Genomic DNA, 19858 nt, shown 5'->3' with positions numbered 1-19858 from the left:
TTTGGAAAAGTTTCAGATTTTAAAAATCCAGGTTTTGGAAGTCTTTTATTATTGCCTTAATTTAAAGAGAACGAAAGCCATGAGATGCAGTGAGAGTTGAAGGAAAAACAATACTACAACAAACATTTTTTTCCATTGTTTTCTGTGTGTTTTCTTTTGTAGATATATTTAATTGCTAATGTAATTCCTCCAATCAACAATAAGAGAGCAAATATATGCTTTGTTGAAAAATTAGTTACTGACATCACAACAGAACAACAGAATTTGAAGCTACTCACATCTTCGTTTTAAGAAAAAAAAGTTAGTGTTGTCACTAATGAGTCTCTTAAAGCTAATACAATGAAGGCATACGTTGTAAGTCGTCTACTGAAAGATAAAAGTCCATTTTTCACATTAAGTGGACATTTCCAGGCTTCCATACTACTAGTACAGTTGATCTAGTATCGATAAGCATCAGTTGCTTAGTATATCCAGTCACAGATAAGCGTATTTGTTGCTAAATGTGAGCTATTGGGGAGGATAAAAGTCAGAATTGGTGTACTTGCATCTCCAAACATGTTCAGAATATAAAACGTCAAACATTATCCAAGATGGTGCAAATCGATATTCTCTGAAGAACATGCAGAAATTAGGAATTTACATTTTCCTTCTTGTGCCAAGTGTGTTGACATTGACGGCTACAATGCGGAGAAATATTACTGAACACAACAGCGTACTATTACCTAAGAGCGAGTAATAAATACATTTTAATACTGGCTTAGATGTGGTTATCAGATTCTATCCTTATCAACACAGATGTTCAACAGTCACTTTTGAGGGCTGCGTGTCATTGTAGGAGATTTCTCTGTGCTCTAGACAGGTATTATTTCATGCCAGAAATCCATTCGCTGCTGGTACACGTTCTGCTTCATTTCAAAGATATTAGTGATGTGCATGTAATTCTGGTCGCTGTTGTTGAACGCCGTCCATTCGATTGATTCACCCTCGGGGGACGGTGTGCTGGAACAAAAAGGAAAAGGGTACTGTACTACATCAGAGTCACAATGTTACAGGATTATACAACCTGAAGTGCACATTCCTCTTGCAACTCTCGCTTTGATAAGACACTGGACGGTGCTTCAAAAACCCGTGTAGTCATTAACATTTAGATTTACCGTGATTTCCTAAACCACTTAAGACACTCCTTTTCACTATAGCCCTCTCTATAGAGTAGCAAGATTTGGCATGGGTCCTGGGAGCGGGAGGGCTCGCCGGTACAAGACGTGTCAGGTGTATTGCCGAAAGAAGCATACTGCGCGCAGTGGGTCGAAGATCCAGCAATTTTGGTTAATGGTATCTTAAATTAAAGACAGCAATTGCAGTTTAAGTTGTAATAAACAAGTAAATGTTCTGTTGAGTAATATGAGATATGTTGATAAACATGACCAGCATTTAAGGAAGTAGTTAATTACAATTAACATAATTACTAATAGGTTACAATGTAAAGGAAACAGCTGAAAGTAAAAATATGACACGAAATAAATGTAAGAACGAATTAAATGAGTAAGCTAATCACTGATCTCTTCATCCACAGTTAGCTGACTACAAGACAACACAGGGAAACCAAAACGCATTAAAAGACGCAAAATTAGTAAATGCTAGTATTTTATTATTTTTAAATGCGAACATTTTAGGTTAGACTTTACCGTGACTGTTACTGACATTAAATGAAACAACAAGTTTACTGTTACCAGTCACCGTTTTATTATTTCCACGACGCGTTTCAAAGGTTTAAACCTCCATCATCGGGTGGATTTACATTAGTTAGAATGACATTTGTGTGTGTGTTATGTTACGCTTTTTTGTCTTTTAATCCCAATCAAATAGTGTCATCTATATATGATTTTAATGCTGTAGCCAATATGATTATTGTAGTTCAAATTTGTAACATTTCACCTGACTGTTATTAATTAACAAGTATGAAGTTTAAGCTATTCTAACATTTCACCTGATTGTATAAACGAGTACGAATGTTAAGCTGTTTTAAATTGTCAAAATAGGATTTATATGCCACCTGAAGTACACACACTTATATTCGACATCTCAAAGCAAACATCTCCAAATGCTTTAAACAATTATTCTGTAATAATGTTGTTACTTTGCATATTCTTTGCACTCTGCGATTATGTCTTCTCTTCTGATATACGAACCTTGCACCCAGCAGATTCCAGACGCCATATTTGTTTACAAATGTGACAGTATACATATGATGTGTTACGACAGTGAAAGGAACCTGTGACCACTGGAGGTACTCTTGTTTATTTATTTAATATTTAACATTAGATATCACTTTAATTTTCGTCAGAAGAAATACAAAACCATGTTCTGAAATAGTGTCTTGTTTCTCCACTAGGCAGTACCACAAGTTCCTCCAAAAAAGCGTAACACAACACACACACAAATTTCATTCTAACTAATGTAAATCCACCCGATGATGGAGGTTTAAACCTTTGAAACGCGACGTGGAAATAATAAAACGGGGACTGGTAACAGTAAACTTGTTGTATCATTTAATTTTATTATTTCTTCTTCGATTTCTTTGCCTCTCCTCGTACAAGATTCTCAGGAACGACTGAATGAGCACAATCTCAAATAATATTTCAAATTATTCTGTGATATGGAACATCTCAGACACAGTATCCATATTTTCATCAGGGAAAACTGATCTGAGTCATTCCTTCATTCGAATAAACTAAGCATGCGTGCTGCAGAGGTATGAAATTTCGGGATAAATGTTTATAGAGGTCACTTAGAATCTTTCTGGTCTGATATCTGTCTTTTAATTCCATATGATTGGATTTCAACGATCTACATTTGTAGTACGTGGCTGACAGACTCGTGATCAACAGTGCACTTCGTGGCAAAAATTCCTGATATGTGTCGTCAGAACCTTTTCCCAAATTCGTTACGCAACTTTCTTAGAAGGGTTAAACACTCTCCAAACTTTATATCAGTGGCAACGTTGCTCGCTGCAGACAATATTGGAAAGTATGTGAGATTTCTAGCCTCCATTCGCCTTTCCCAGAGAAAGAGAGAGTTTCACCTCTTCGTGCCGGCCGGTGTGGCCGTGCGGTTAAAGGCGCTTCAGTCTGGAACCGCGTGACCGCTACGGTCGCAGGTTCGAATCCTGCCTCGGGCATGGATGTGTGTGATGTCCTTAGGTTAGTTAGGTTTAATTAGTCCTAAGTTCTAGGCGACTAATGACCTCAGAAGTTAAGTCGCATAGTGCTCAGCGCCATTTGAACCATTTTCACCTCTTCGTGTCGAGGTCGTCGCAAATTTTATGGCATATTAAACATTTTGCATAATTACCACCACCGGAAGTAAGGTGCAGATCTTCCCATGGGCTACTGGAAACAGTTGGCATTCAAGGTCTGCTGTTAGAGAAACACGCAACGTTTGCCATTTAGCAGTGCACGAACTTTTGTTCATAAGAGTGCCTGTGTTTACCTGTGTGCCGTAAATTTCAAATTCGCGGGACGTTCCCGCCCAGCCAAGTGTGGTTGCACTATTCTGGCGCTTGACCTTAGCCAAAGGGCACGATCAGCGGAGTTTGTGCTGCAGCTAGCACCGCGCGGAGGTGAGCCGGGGCGGTGGGAGACGATGGACGTCAGTCACCTGCCCCACTTGAAACGCAACGCCGTGATAGCCGTGGCGTGGTCGGCAATCCTGCAGCGGGTCCCCAACGATCAACATGGGGCCTGGCCGAGTTGTGGGGCGGTTGTCGACGTTGGTGGAAGTGGGATGAGCTAGGAGACGTGGACAATGGAGCGGGAGTTGAGGGACATCTAAGAGAGCCTCCACCAGAGGCTACTGGGGCAAGCAGCAAACGAGTCCCGAGTGGCGTCGTGCCTGGTAAGGGCCATTGGCTCGATGCGTCTGAAGGACTGAAGCATCTCAGTGGGTCACAGCTGAAGCTGTGAGGGTGAAGTGAAGCAGTCTGCAGGTCACTGGGAAAATAGTGAACTCTAAAAAGATCGTCTGTGAGCTGGTGGGCTGAAGTGCCTGGTTATTTGAAATCTTTATAGGTCGATGCAGGGTGCGCCCTTCTGGTGTGGCGTGGACACAATCGGCTAGGAACGTACTAAGAGTTTTTACTCGGTGACGAGAGGATGGCGGCTACAGGATAGGTTCAGACCAGGGCTTCGGTGATCGCTTTAGTGGCTGGCAGTCATTTTGGTCAGCTGGTCAAATTATGTCTTATGGAAAATTAGTACAAGTTAACGGATGTTGGGAGTTGTATTTCGCATGACAGGACCATAAACACAGCATTGTGTGTTTGGTTTGGTGCATTTTCTTGCACGCAGAGAGTACGCGTTTATACCTCTCGTGAGGATGGCTCTGTGATCATTACGCTGCGAGCTTGATTAACACTACATGTAGGGGAACGGCGGTTAGTATGGGCACCGGGTAATATGAATCGCTTCGTAGTTCTCTAGTTTACCGCATAACAGCGGACGCATGCAGCGTTTGGAATAAAGTGGAATAAAGTGCAGACATCTCTCTAGAATTTTGTGGAACATGTGTGATGCAGTCATTAATTTTGTGTTACAAGCAAATTTTATTTGCTTCCGAGCATCGTAGCTCGTAAACGGTGTTTACACTTTCCAAAGTAAGAAGTATTTTATCTCACGAGGATTAACAATAATTAAGTAGTCTGTTGTAGATTGTAAAGCGATAATGAAATTCTGCCTACTCAAATCAGTTTCTGTTTCCACCATGTTTTAATGTGCAATATTAGGTAGTACAGGCCATACCACAGTCGGGTGGTAATCAACATATAGCTACGTAACTTTTTATTTTGTTTTTCAGGCTGGAGAAGGAGCGTACTGGTGAGATAGAGGGGAGTGGTGCCAGAATGTCCTGAAACAAGAGGAAGGCGAAATTGAAATGGTTTTTGTCTGTTGTTTTAATAATCGTAAAAGGAGATGAAAACCACTGTAGAGAATCATCAGATATTTGTGACACCTCATATGGGTTTTTTCGAATCAACATTTGTAGAAAACTGCGAAGAAATGCATGTAGCACGTTCGAGGAAATTTGATTCCATATTAATGCCGCGCGCTAAGATTCTGTCTCAGAAGTTGGCTTACGATTTGACAGAAAGTTTAAAACTGACTCACAGATTTAACAGAGAAGAGAAATTGACAGTTAAAAATTTCTGTCAAAACTTAATGAAGAAGCACTGGAAACTGTGTTGTAGAAAACTTCAGTTCACAAACATAATATATTGTGTCAGTTTCAACCAACAACAAAGTTGAAAGGTTTTCCAACGAACTGTTCTTTTACTATATTGTATTTCTGATATATAAACAGATTAATTTATTCGTGAACCACAAAAAACCTTTTCTTATTTTATAACGTGTATTTTGTTTTATGGCGCATCCTACTCGACACATTTTTTAACATCTAGCACTGTAAGATTTAGAAAATGTTTTCTTGCTGTGTGTCTTTTTGGTTATAAATCTTCTTTTTCACCATTTACAGGGTTATTACAAATGATTGAAGCGATTTCACAGCTCTACAACAACTTTATTATTTGAGATATTTTCACAATGCTTTGCACACACATACAAAAACTCAAAAAGTTTTTTTAGGCATTCACAAATGTTCGATATGTGCCCCTTTAGTGATTCGGCAGACATCAAGCCGATAATCAAGTTCTTCCCACACTCGGCGCAGCATGTCCCCATCAATGAGTTCGAAAGCATCGTTGATGCGAGCTCGCAGTTCTGGCACGTTTCTTGGTAGAGGAGGTTTAAACACTTCACCATTAAGAAAAAATGTTGCTTCATCACTGAAAACAAGTTTCGCACTGAACGCATCCTCTTCCATGAGCTGTTGCAACCGCGCCGAAAATTCAAAGCGTTTGACATTGTCATCGGGTGTCAGGGCTTGTAGCAATTGTAAACGGTAAGGCTTCTGCTTTAGCCTTTTCCGTAAGATTTTCCAAACCGTCGGCTGTGGTACGTTTAGCTCCCTGCTTGCTTTATTCGTCGACTTCCGCGGGCTACGCGTGAAACTTGCCCGCACGCGTTCAACCGTTTCTTCGCTCACTGCAGGCCGACCCGTTGATTTACCCTTACAGAGGCATCCAGAAGCTTTAAACTGCGCATACCATCGCCGAATGGAGTTAGCAGTTGGTGGATCTTTGTTGAACTTCGTCCTGAAGTGTCGTTGCACTGTTATGACTGACTGATGTGAGTGCATTTCAAGCACGACATACGCTTTCTCGGCTCCTGTCGCCATTTTGTCTCACTGCACTCTCGAGCGCTCTGGCAGCAGAAACCTGAAGTGCGGCTTCAGCCGAACAAAACTTTATGAGTTTTTCTACGTATCTGCAGTGTGTCGTGACCATATGTCAATGAATGGAGCTACAGTGAATTTATGAAATCGCTTCAATCATTTGTAATAGCCCTGTACATTAAAACAAATATTCAAGTAAAGGTCTTATACAGCTGTGTATTATGTCAAAACAACAACAAAAGCAATTAGGACTAGCAGTAGTGAGTGTGGAGGGAGAAGTGGATTTTATTATGAGTACACACTGATGTAAAGTTGGAGGGCTGCTAGTGTGACTTTGTGCTTGTAATTATTTTCGCATTAAGTGATTATCGTTATTTTCTGCTTTACTATGTTTTATGCACCAAGAGGCCGAGTATTGTGAGATGTACATTGTTTTGTTACTGTCCTTGAATTTTGCTGTTGTTGGGAAGGTATTTAATATCAGATTCGCTTACTACTGTATTGGAAGAAATTTTAATTTTTTTACAGTTGGTTGGTGCCGAGTTTCTCAAGGACTGTAGCTGGCAAGATACTTGAGTTTATTCTGGCTAATTTTAAATTTTTGTGAATTGTTGGAGAATATGTTTGTGTTTAATAAATATGTATTTTATAATAAGGCCACTCCTGCAAAACACTCAGCCCAAACCCGACTCTACCCAGATGCTACCCTACACCTCCGACTGTTCCGTGTTCCTGATCACCCCAGCTGAATTGCTCTGGCATAAGGTAAATGACGGGATGGTTCCTTTGGAAGGGCTCAACCGATTTCTTTCCCTGCAATTTTTACCTGTGTATAGACTTATGGTGATTGCACACATTCCTCTCAGTCATCTTAGCTAACGAAATGTAGTGTGTACCCATACATTTAAATTTCTATTTCATATTTGTACTGTTTTCATTTAAACTTCCTCACACTATTTCCAAGATATTTCGAGCAGATTTGTTTAATTCAGCGCATTCAGTCAATTCGTATTACCTTTACTTAAAACTGTTACTGTATCTTTAAACAGTTGTCTTTCTCATGTTTGAAAACGGATATTATACAGACATAATCGAAGAAGCAGTTCCTTAACAATACAATAAAAGGTGCTGCAGACACGAGAAAAGCAAATGAAAAGAATACTTCAATTAGAAAAAGCATATCTTGCATAATCTTTCATTTTCCATGTGCAAGTAGTATCTGACTTCTTAAATGTCGTATCTTTATTGATTTGTCCTATTTGGGTAACGGAGCAACAAAAGAACAGTACTGTGAATTTAATAATTATTCCAAATTATGCAAAACTGTAAAGTAGAGTAGCCTAAGGCTGTAAAACCTATTAACCTCATCGACTACCTCCATCCCCGATCCCAACCCCATGTTAACTGATCGACGTTACCTCCCCACCTTAGTAAAAATATCGGAACCACAATTACACAGAAATGTAACTTGGCTCTATCAGACCAGCAAAAGAGACTAATTCTACGAGTTTCCCTAAGAACGACTGAGTTGTCAGATACGTTCCTCGCTTAACCAGCACGCTGATAAGTAGGGAAAATATTTTGATTTACTTTGCATTTTCTGAGTCAATATTAATTACTTTTAATTTACTTTAGGAGGCAAAACAGTACATAAATTCTGATTATGAAGGTAGCAACATTAAAATACAGAGGGCGAAATGTAATCTTCGATTTATATAAAAACCAGAATTCACTTGTAAGAGACGATGGACATAAAAGAGAAGCAGTACTTGAGAAAGGAGTGAGACACGATTGTACCCTCTCCCACTGTTACTCAAACTGTCAAAGACCCTAAAGGATTTGGAACATCAATTGAAGGGAATGGAAAATTTCATGAAAATGGGTTACAAGTGGAGCAAGGATAATACTCGTAGAACGCACTCACTGAAATCTGACGATGCTGAGGGAAGTAGATTAGGAATTGAGGCACTAAAAGTAGTCTATGAGTGTTGATATTTCGACAGAAAAATGGCTTCAGCAGAAAGATTATAAAATACAGACTGGCAAGATCCAAAAAATTTTCCTAAATAGAGAAATTTGTTAACAGTTGGAAGTCTTTTCTGAAGTCATTTGCCCAGAGTGTAGCTTTGTATGGAAGTGAAATGTGGACCATGAGCTGTTCAAAGAAGAACAGAATAGTAGCTTTTGAAATGTGGTGCTACGGAAGAAAGCTAAAGATCAAATAGGTACATCGGATTACTATTAAAGATATACTGAATCGACTTTGAGAGAAAAAAATGATGAGGAAACCTCACTAAAGGGGCTGTTGACGGGATACAATGTCTGTTTAGTAATGAAAGGTTAGAATAATAAAAGGAGACCAAGGTGTGACTAAGTAAGCACAGTAAAACAGATGTAAGATGCAGTAGTTACGCAAAGATGAAGGGGTTTGTATAGGATATACTGACCTGGAGAGCTGAGCTGTATCAAACCAGTCTTTTGACTGAAGACTACATTAACAACAACGAAAAAATCAGTTATGTTGTAAGAAACGAGGTTCTTGGCACATGCTATGCTTACCCGTACTTCACGAAGTTGGCCCACAATCTAACCATGTTTGTCCTTAGCTGGATGAATTCTTCGTCAGGGTTCGTGACTATTCCTGAAAAGAGCACTGACCGTTGTGATCCATGAGGCGTTCCTGTGAGAAAAGAAGAAACTTAGCAAGCACATTCTCATACACGCATTAAGCTTGAGAACTCTAAAACACAATGTATCAAATTCCATTTTATCGTTGTATTTGTTGTATGAAACGACGAGCTTTCAGTGAATATCAGTGACCATTAAACTTACTCAAGGAAGGGAAAATTACATTTAACACTCATCAGAGACTGCTAAACTAAAATCAAACTATAGTTAATATCAACACATATATTGTAACTGTATCATGTATTATGGTCTTTGTTTAATATCGTAACTATGGCCAATGTTTCGTTTTCTTTCTTCCCATACTGATCCATTTAGGGGGGCTTTGCACATGTTCAGCTAACTACATTCGTAAATGTGGCCTTTCGTATGATATGATTTTAGGAACGAAAAAAGAGAATTAGAGACTGGCGACGCACAGAAAATGAGGTAATTGGACGGAATATTAACTGAGATGGACAAAGCTCTGATAGGAAATCGGGGGTTGTCTTGTAAAGTACTTCAGCATTTATCTGGAGTGACTGATGAGAGGGCGAAAAATCTAAACCGGAGTGGCCGAACGGCAGTTTGCACTACAACTGATATTTCAAATGTCATACAGCCACATAAAATCAGTATGTGATGTAAGATATATATTTTTCGATAGTAAAATTATAAATGTAAATATCATAATCTAATAATCAAAACTTTATATATTATCACACTTTTTTTTTACATTTTGTTTGACGGAAAACAAGTGAACCCACTGCATTGGTGAAACTTCAGCGAAATATATTTGGGTGTTAATGAAGAATACCTCGTGTTTTCTCTAGGCATAAACGTATTTCCATGACTATTCTGTATATTAAAAGACAAAATATGAGATCCAGCAGCAAGATGAATATAGAATTCAGACTTAACTTGGCCATTGTGCTAACTTCAACGAAATATATTTGGGTGTTAATGAAGAATACCTCGTGTTTTCTCTAGGCATAAACGTATTTCCATGTCTATACTGTATACTAAAAGACAAAATATGAGATTCAGCCGCAAGATGAATATAGAATTCAGACTTAACTTGGCCATTGTGCTAACTTCAACGAAATATATTTGGGTGTTAATGAAGAATACCTCGTGTTTTCTCTAGGCATAAACGTATTTCCGTGACTATACTGTATACTAAAAGACAAAATATGAGATTCAGCCGCAAGATGAATATAGAATTCAGACTTAACTTAGCCATTGTGCCAACTACATTTATTTATTTGTTCAGACCAAGTTACTGCATACTTTCTTTAATTTATTTATCCTGTTATCAGTTTTATCGGTTTAGCTGGTTCTTGTCAGACGAAACCTATTTTAGGCAGCTGGTGCTGTTATTAGGGCACAGATGTAACAGTGTACGACTCACCTCCAAGACATTAATGAAGTTCTACAATCAGTTCGAGAACACTGACGCCACACATCTTGATATATTTCTTAGTTTAGGGACACATTTCGGCACGTATGAGGTCTGCCGCTTGGGTTTTGAAGACCATCCTTGGCTCCTTTCGCCAGAAGGCTGAATTGGTGAAGGTAATTAGCATCGCAGGCGTGGCGCAAGCTAAGCCGTCTGTTTGTAGCATCGTGCCCAGGGCCGATCGCGGTCCTCTAGTTTGGAGCAGAGTGGAAGGCTTAAATCAGAGCTCATACGACTCTGCAACTGTATGGGATGCGAATTTCTCGAACTCCGCTATCGAGTGGAGGAAGCTGATACTAGTGTATCGGAGTACGTGTGGCGTGAACATGGGTAAAAATTAGAGAAACCCCCCACGTCCTCATAGATCGGGTGTAGAAAAGGTTAACATAATATTATTAAACTGCAGGAGCAACGAAGGAAAAGTATTATTGGAGGTTATAATGCCCAGATAGTAATGGGAACAGAAAGGTGGTTGACACCGGAAGTTATTAGCGGCGAAATCCTAAGTCCAGGTTGGAACAATTATCGTGAGTATAGGTTACTTGCCAATGGTTGTGGCGTATTTATTGCATTAAAGAACTGGAAAATGGCTAGCGAGGTTACCACGGATCCCGAAAGTAACTCAACCTAGGTAAAGTTAAGCGTCAGAATCTGGTAAAATATGGTAATCGTATGTTTTCATAGACCACTTGGGCCAGGAGCTGTAGAGGTATAGCTCTTCAGAGATAGTGGTATAGCTCTTCAGAGAGAACTCGCAGAATATCGTTAATGATTTTCCTGATCATGCTGTTGTAATGGGAGTGACTTCAGCTTGCCAGCTACAGATTGGAAGATTCAAGCTATCAAAATTTGTGCCATAGACAGGTTTTCGTGTAACATTATTCTGGATGTCTTCTCTGAAAATCGCTTTGAACAGATAGAGAACCAATTTATGAAAGTAACGCCTTTGACCTCCTAGCAACCGACAGGTCAGAACGTATGAGTTTACGTACAGAAAGGGATCAGTGAGCATCAGGTTTTAAGAGAGGCTATGACTACGGGTTTTACAGGATGTTAAGATAGGTATGAATATTTCTTTGCTTAGCAAGAGTGACAAGAAAAAATTGCAAAGTATTTGAGTAGTCAGAATCAGATATTTATTGATAAGGACGAAGATGTGGAGAGCAAATGGAAGAAATTCATAAGCGTCGTTCAATATGTCTTAAACAAGTATGTTCCGAACAAGGTCTTATGGGATCGGAATGACCCACCGTGCTAGGAAACTGCTCGGTAAACAAAGAGAACTTCGTCTCAGATTGAAGAAAAGTCAAAACACAGCTGACAAACAAAAGCTGAATGATGTGAAAATGAGTGTACGGAGAGCAATGAGAGAACATCTCAATGACTGTGAAAGTAAAATTTTGTTTACTGATCTGAATAAGATCTCTAGGAGGTTCTGATCTTACGTGAAATCCGTAAGCGGTTGTAAATCATCTATTCATCTCACTCAGAGACTATACTGACACTGAAACAGAAGATAACAGAGAGAAGTCCGAAATACTGGATTCGATCTTCTGAAATTGCTATGCCGCGGAAGATCGTAATGCAGTCCTTTCTTTCGATCTTCGTACAAACGTCAAAATGGTAGATTTTGAGATTACCGATAGCAGATCAGAAAAGCAACTACAGTCGCTTATTAGTGGAAAGGACCAGATGAGATACCTATGAGAGTCTACAAAGATTATAAGAAACAAGTTGCTCCCTTTCTAGCAGCAGTATATCGCTGGAGCAACGAAGGGTATAAGCGACTGGCAAAAAGCGTATGTCATTCCCGTACGACAGATGCACACAATTATAGATCTAAATCGTAGACCTCCATCTGTTGCAGATTTATGAAACATGTTTTATGCATAAATATTTTGAAGTTTTTGGAGAACGAAAATCTCCTCTATAAAAGTCATCATAAATTCTGCGAATAGAGAGCTTGTGAAACTCCTCCATGAGATCCATAGAGCTGTAGACAACGGTGTATAGCGTCCCCAGTGCTATATTACGAAAGAACTTGAAAAACAGTATTTATAAATTGAATAATATGTTTTTATCGTGTAGCAGTAAAATAATAATCTCTCTGTCCAAGTTTCAAATGCAAAGAAATAATTTATGACAAAATGATCTAAAGAGACGACAAGATACGCTCTTTTGTTAATTTTTTAGTCATCTTCTCTTCTTCTTTTGTCTTTAATGTGTTTAGAGGGACATCTTGCGAGTGCTGGCAAATGTAAGCATATTTGTATGAGTTAAGCATATAATACAGGGTGATTCAAAAAGAATACCACAACTTTAAAAATGTGTATTTAATGAAAGAAACATAATATAACCTTCTGTTATACATCATTACAAAGAGTATTTAAAAAGGTTTTTCTCACTCAAAAACAAGTTCAGAGATGTTCAATATGGCCCCCTCCAGACACTCGAGCAATATCAACCCGATACTCCAACTCGTTCCACACTCTCTGTAGCATATCAGGCGTAACAGTTTGGATAGCTGCTGTTATTTCTCGTTTCAAATCATCAATGGTGGCTGGGAGAGGTGGCCGAAACACCATATCCTTAACATACCCCTATAAGAAAAAATCGCAGGGGGTAAGATCAGGGCTTCTTGGAGGCCAGTGATGAAGTGCTCTGTCACGGGCTGCCTGGCGGCCGATCTATCGCCTCGGGTAGTTGACGTTCAGGTTTATACCAACGTTTAATACACCACCTATCAGGAGGTTTAACACCATACTTCGTTCGAAATGCACGCTGAACAACTGTCGTCGATTCACTTCTGCCGTACTCAATAACACAAAAAGCTTTCTGTTGAGCGGTCGCCATCTTAGCATCAACTGACGCTGACGCCTAGTCAACAGCGCCTCAAGCGAACAAATGTACAACTAAATGAAACTTTATAGCTCCCTTAATTCGCCGACAGATAGTGCTTAGCTCTGCCTTTTGTCATTGCAGAGTTTTAAATTCCTAAAGTTGTGGTATTCTTTTTGAATCACCCTGTATACTGATTTAATATTATTGTGCACTTTTAATTTGTAACTTGTTTTCCCGATTTCATGTCCGCCTTCCTTGAATTAACCTGCATTCAAGTAATTTACAGTTCAACAATCGCAGCAGCCGATGCAGCCAACGACGCCATTACGTGGCGATATTAACTTATGAAAAATTAGCGGAAGCGGAAAACTCGCCCGCTATTAACATAGTATTAATTTTTCTCCACAGACGCCCGACGTTGCGGAAAATACTTAGCTTTAAGATTCTTATTTTCAGTACCATAGCCGAGACCCAGAGCCTCTGACTACAATACAATGGTTAACGGAGGTAAGAAAAATACTCTCGCGCGTGTGTGGGCCGCAATTGTAATTAATAACTAAAGATCTTATGCTTTAAGGTGAACTGACTAGCCGAGGAAATTAATATGAAAAGTTTATTACATTGTACAACTTATATGCTCATGTTTTAAGATTCAGGGAGTCTAACATTCATTAACGTAACGAATAATTTGAAATTAATATTGTTAAAAAGGAGAACTTCAGGAAAGCATTTAATCGTAAAATCAAAATTAAATCGAATATCATTTTTATTAAGGCCCACCACGTAAGTCGGCAACAATCAAAAAATAATAATAACCATAACAATATATATATTAAATTACGACGGCCGATGGACGCGAGAGGTGCTCGGGTTGATACCGTGTTCCTTGGCTTCAGGAAGGCATTTGACACCGTCCCGCACTGCCGTTTAGTGAAAAAATGTACGAGTTTATCAAGTATTGGACCAGATTTGAGACTACATTTGAGACTTCCTTGCAGTCAGAACTCAACACACCGCTATTAAGGGAACAAAATCGGTAGGTGTAAAAATAAGTTCCGCAGTATCCTTAGAAGTGTGACGGGACTGTTATTGTTTACCATGTATATAAATGATCTAGAAGGAAGCGTCGGATGCTCTTTAACACTGTTCGCAGATGATTCGATTACCTGTAACAAAGCAGCAACGCCAGAATACATGAAGGTGATCGCTCATGATAAGCGGGAAATCCGATTTCGAGGCCCTGTGCGGGTAGTATATCTATACCTAATATATACGTAGTATATCTATACCTAATGAAGATGATGCCAAGAAATCCGCAGTCGGCGAATATATTTCGAACAACGCAAGGAAGTCTTGCCTATGGTGTTTCCCAGCGCATGATCGCAACAATATCTATATCTGGAAGCAAAGTGTTCTTTGTGCGGCAAGCAAGGGTTTATTCAAAGCTTGTGTCTTCAAAACCCCACGCAAGGTAATTTTCAAGGTCGAATTTAAACTCTGTGTCCTCGAAAGTGAATGATGTTATTGCCACGCCTATGCACAGTGACCCTCAGCGGGTCAACCCGTTTGTCAGTGCAGACGATCTCAAGGTTAAATGGTTATTTGACACTTCAATAGTGAAGCCATGGTCACAGTACATAAAACTTTTCTTTTTTAAAAAAAAAAGGGTTGTTACATTACCGGTTTCAACGAACTACGTCATCATTTACAAATGTAAAACGTCAGTTAGAGAATATACAGGGTGTTACAAAAAGGTACGGCCAAACTTTCAGGAAACATTCCTCACACATAAAGAAAGAAAATGTGTTATGTGGACATGGGTCCGGAAACGCTTACTTTCCATGTTATAGCTCATTTTATTACTTCTCTTCAAATCACATTAATCATGGAATGGAAACACACACCAACAGAATGTACCAGCGTGACTTCAAACACTTTGTTACAGGAAATGTTCAAAATGTCCTCCGTTAGCGAGGATACAGGCATCCACCCTCCGTCGCATGGAATCCCTGATGCGCTGATGCAGCTCTGGAGAATGGCGTATTGTATCACAGCCGTCCACAATACGAGCACGAAGAGTCTCTACATTTGGTACCGGGGTTGCGTAGACAAGAGCTTTCAAATGCCCCCATAAATGAAAGTCAAGAGGGTTGAGGTCAGGAGAGCGTGGAGGCCATGGAATTGGTCCGCCTCTACCAATCCATCGGTCACCGAATCTGTTCTTGAGAAGCGTACGAACACTTCGACTGAAATGTGCAGGAGCTCCATCGTGCATGAACCACATGTTGTGTCGTACTTGTAAAGGCACATGCTCTAGCAGCACAGGTAGAGTATCCCGTATGAAATCATGATAACGTGCTGCATTGAGCGTAGGTGGAAGAACATGGGGCCCAATCAAGACATCACCAACAATACCTGCCCAAACGTTCACAGATAATCTGTGTTGATGACGTGTTTGCACAATTGCGTGCGGATTCTCGTCAGCCCACACATGTTGATTGTGAAAATTTACAATTTGATCACGTTGGAATGAAGCCTCATCCGTAAAGAGAACATTTGCACTGAAATGAGGATTGACACATTGCTGAATGAACCATTCTTCGTTCTGGAAATCTGTCTCGATACAAACGTACCGCGCCACGGTTATTGCCCCGTGCTAATCATTACATCAAATGGGCATCTGCCAACTCCGCATTTGTAAACATTGCACTGACTGCAAAACCACGTTCATGATGAACACTAACCTGTTGATGCTACGCACTGATGTGCTTGATGCTAGTACTGTAGAGCAATGAGTCGCGTGTCAACATAAGCACCGAAGTCAACATTACCTTCCTTCAATTGGGCCAACTGGCGGTGAATCGATGAAGTACAGTACATACTGACGAAACTAAAATGAGCTCTAACATAGAAATTAAGCGTTTCCGGACACATGTCCACATAACATCTTTTCTTTATTTGTGTGTGAGGAATGTTTCCTGAAAGTTTGGCCGTACCTTTTTGTAACACCCTGTATAATGTATATACAACTGATGTTATACATTTGAAAATGACGACGTCGTTCGTTGAAACCGGCAATATAACACCTTTTTTTAAAGAAAAATTTTATCTACTGGTTTTTCTGGTTTCGCTATTATAGTGTCTAATAAAGATTTAACTGACTATAGTCACACTCCTTTACGACAATTATATCGGAATATAGAATCGATTTCAAGGTGTCAAACGACAGGTAAGTAAGTTATTTGTTCATGTGCGTGTGACTAATCGCGATGTGAAATTACAGTTAGGTACTGGTACAGTGCTTAACCACGCATCGTATGAATGATTACGTAGTCCTCGGCTACAACAGCCTCTTGACACAATGTCACCTCTTGATGATGAGGGTATCCCTGTATTGGGAGTGTGTAGTCTGCCTATCACTCTTCGCAATACTACAAAAACAGGACGTTCCAGTGTAATATGTTCTCCATTTTCGGTTTGGGGATATGTGATTTATTTGGTTTGTCTATACAAGGCAATGTCCTTCAAGTGAATGCGGCTGTGCCTCAAGCTAGCATTGATGCATTGTGCCCTGAACACAGTCAGTTTTTGGAGGTTTAGGCAAGGAATCAGACTTTGAGGCTCATATCTCTCTGAACGACAACGCGCAGCCCACGGCGTGTCCCTTATGCTCTTCAGGACAAGGTTTCTAAAGAGTTACAGCGATGGCGAGACTGCGATGTGATAAAACCTGTGTCAGCTAGCCGGTGGACGCCCTCTTGGTCTTTACGAAGCCGTCGGATGGGTTAAGGCTACGTGCAGATTTTAAGGCTACTGTGAGTTCACAAACCGTCAGTAATTCGTTCCCGTTGCCCCACACAGACGATCTCATGAACAGAGTGGAACACGGTCACATTTTTCCCAAAAATTGTCTTGCAAGACGGATGTTTGCAAGCGCCATTGGACGAGACATCCACGAAGCGTTGCAGCTAAACAGCTGTCTTTTAGAAATAAAACTCCAAAGTAGTAACACCTATAAAACAATGAATGCTGAATATATCAGGGTCTATTCCAGTTTCAAAGATTGCATTTTGGCAGGGTCTCAGTGCACACGATCTCTGGGAGGCTTTTAGAGCAGCTTACGTCAGAAGTAGCTCACTGTGCTTATTTGTTGGATGATACAGTAACTTCTGGCCGGACACCAGCTGAACACTTGCAGAATTTAGATTCGTTGTTCAAAGTGTTATCAGAAGTAGGTGTAAAGTGCAACAGGTCAAATTGTTCCTTTTTCAATACTGAAATGGAATACAATTGTACATGTCGTTAATGCACAACCCATTCATCCGTTACAGTCTCCCTTGAGTGCTATGGGGCGGTTTGCCTGCACCCAAGACTGTCAAAGAACTGTAAGCAATGATAGGCAAATCATGTTATTACATTCTTTTTATTCGTCACACAGCAAAGATCACTGCTCCTTTGAATCCCTTGCATCGAAAACGGGATTCTTTTGCGTGATCTAAAGACTGTCAGACCAGTTTTCAGCACTGAAGGATGTCCTATTGAGAGATGGTTGTCTGATCCATCTCGACACTAAGAAACCAGTTGTCCTTGGTGTGGGTGTCTCACCTTGTCATACCGGCGCTGTGTTGTCAAACAGAATAGGATCCACAGACGTCCGAAACTCTGTACAAGGCGCAATGCGATTATAGTCAGTGAAAAGAGACGGCCGTCCTCGTCATCTATGGCGGTTGGAGGGGGTGGGGGGGAAGGGAGGGGGGTTACCAAATTTCACCAATATTTCTCTTGGGGACGTTCCTGTTTTATCATGGACGGCCCAATTTAATCAATCAAAGCTAGTCCGTCCTCAGAAAGCCCCGAAGGTGGAGTGACGGGCCTTTCTGTTTTCATATTATCAATATGAACTGATGTATTGGCCCACTGCTAAGCATTCACATGCTGATCTTCTACTGCAGCTACCAGTGCTTCCAATGAGATGTCTGACTCCTCTGAATGCTCCTGTATTTAAGTGGATTCCCAAGATCGGAACGTTTTGGAGGACTTTCCTTTGAACTTTCCTCGAGTAGCAAGTGAAATTGCATCTGAGCCGGCTCTGAGGGTCATTTTGGAATGTGTTCATGGAGGGTGTGGCCTGGCACTATTACAGAGATCAGTCATCCCATGGTACGCGACTTCTATACGCTTCGTCCAGGAATTTCAGTGCAGATGCGAATGCCACTTATCCGTACGGGAAATGGTGATGCCCGTGTTAGAGTCCCACAGTTCCTCCAGTTGGTAGTTTTGAAATTTACATCGAGGTCATTGGGGCATTGTCCGTACTAAACAGTTGGCAAGACGCAGTTGTACACGACCAGGTATGAACAATCATATCGAACAGATGACTTCTCAGTGTACAGCTTATTCAAAGCATCAGGCCGCGACCCTCAGGACCAAGGCAGACAAGGTTGATCCATTCCGGAACGCCAGATGGTTGTTAGCAGTGGATGTTTTCAGCAAATTCCCGCTTGTGCCAATGAACTCCAGCACAGCAGCAAGTACACTGTCGGCACTTACTTCAATATTCTGCATTGAAGGGTTGCCTGAAGCGACAGATTCAGATTGCGTTCCATAATTTACCTTTCAACAATTCCAACGGTTTAGTAGTGACAATGGTATTCCGCATATTCTTACGCCCCTTCCACTCACAGTCAAATAATGAGGTAGAACGGTTTGTTCGGACCTTCAAATCACTGATGGACATGTTACGCTCTGCAGACTCAAGGAACGAAACCCTCAAGGAATTCTTTTCTGTGTATCGCTCCTTGACAAGAGACGGCAAATGGCTTGTGGAGCGTCTCCATGGACACCGTCATCGTACATTGTTGCATCATGTGTCTGCCCCAGCAGGTTCACAGTCTGCTACACACATGCAAGTTTCAGCTTCAGCAAGCAGTTCACTTTCGAGTGTTCCGCAAGTGTCACAGTTTGCTGCGTAGTAACTGAAGTTTTTCCCAGTTGCTCCACACCGACTTGTGTTCGCAGTCCCAATTCGTCGCCACAGTCTGCAGTAGCCACCTTCACCGTCTCAGTTGCCTCCACCTGCAGCGTGGTCATTTCCCCTGTCGGAAACCCCTACGGAGATCGATGTGAAAGTGCCTTCAGCGTCGCAGCTGGCCTGGCAACCCGCGCCGCAGCCAGTGGGGAAGTTGAGTCCAGTCAGTTGGCCAGGCGCTTGGGAGTTTCCCGTCGCCGTATCCGACTCCAATCTGTTTCAGCGCCAATGTCTTCCTCTGCGGACTTCGACGTGCTCCCTGTGGCCGTTTTTCCAGTTGGAGTTTGCGGCCACGTGGAGGGTGAATTCCGGGGTGCTGGTAGGAGCATATCGCCGGCTTCAGCGTCGGTTCCTACCCCCGCAACTGCGTCGGTGTTCCGTCCTTCTCCGCGCCAGCGTTCTTAACTTTTGTATACGACGGCGGTGCGGAGGGTTCCGAGGTAGGTGTGCGGTGAAGTCGACTATCGAAACTCAAGCAAAAGGTCGACAGTCGCAAACAAGCTGAAAGCCAGCACAGCATCAATGGCAGGGTCAATCCGAGCGAGCCTCGGGCCACAGCCTCGGAGCCCAGTTATAAGTCC

General features: G+C 41.1%; 1 protein-coding gene across 1 annotated transcript in view; it reads right to left on the bottom strand.

Moving 5' to 3' along the window:
- Positions 1–17: 17 nt before the first annotated feature.
- The window catches only part of LOC126199573 (acetylcholinesterase-like), a 108081-nt gene continuing 88240 nt past the window's right edge, over positions 18–19858 (bottom strand). Inside the window, exons 9-10 of the mRNA XM_049936496.1 lie at positions 8845–8965; positions 18–999 (exon numbers count right to left, since the gene is read on the bottom strand). Of these exons, the coding sequence (XP_049792453.1) occupies positions 852–999; positions 8845–8965 (269 nt within the window). The 3' untranslated portion in view covers positions 18–851. The remainder of the gene's footprint in view (positions 1000–8844; positions 8966–19858) is intronic.

This window comes from Schistocerca nitens, chromosome 8, assembly GCF_023898315.1.
Source record: "Schistocerca nitens isolate TAMUIC-IGC-003100 chromosome 8, iqSchNite1.1, whole genome shotgun sequence".
NCBI lineage: Eukaryota > Metazoa > Arthropoda > Insecta > Orthoptera > Acrididae > Schistocerca > Schistocerca nitens.
Note: the sequence above shows the minus strand (reverse complement) of the source record. Positions and strands in the feature narration are given on the sequence as shown.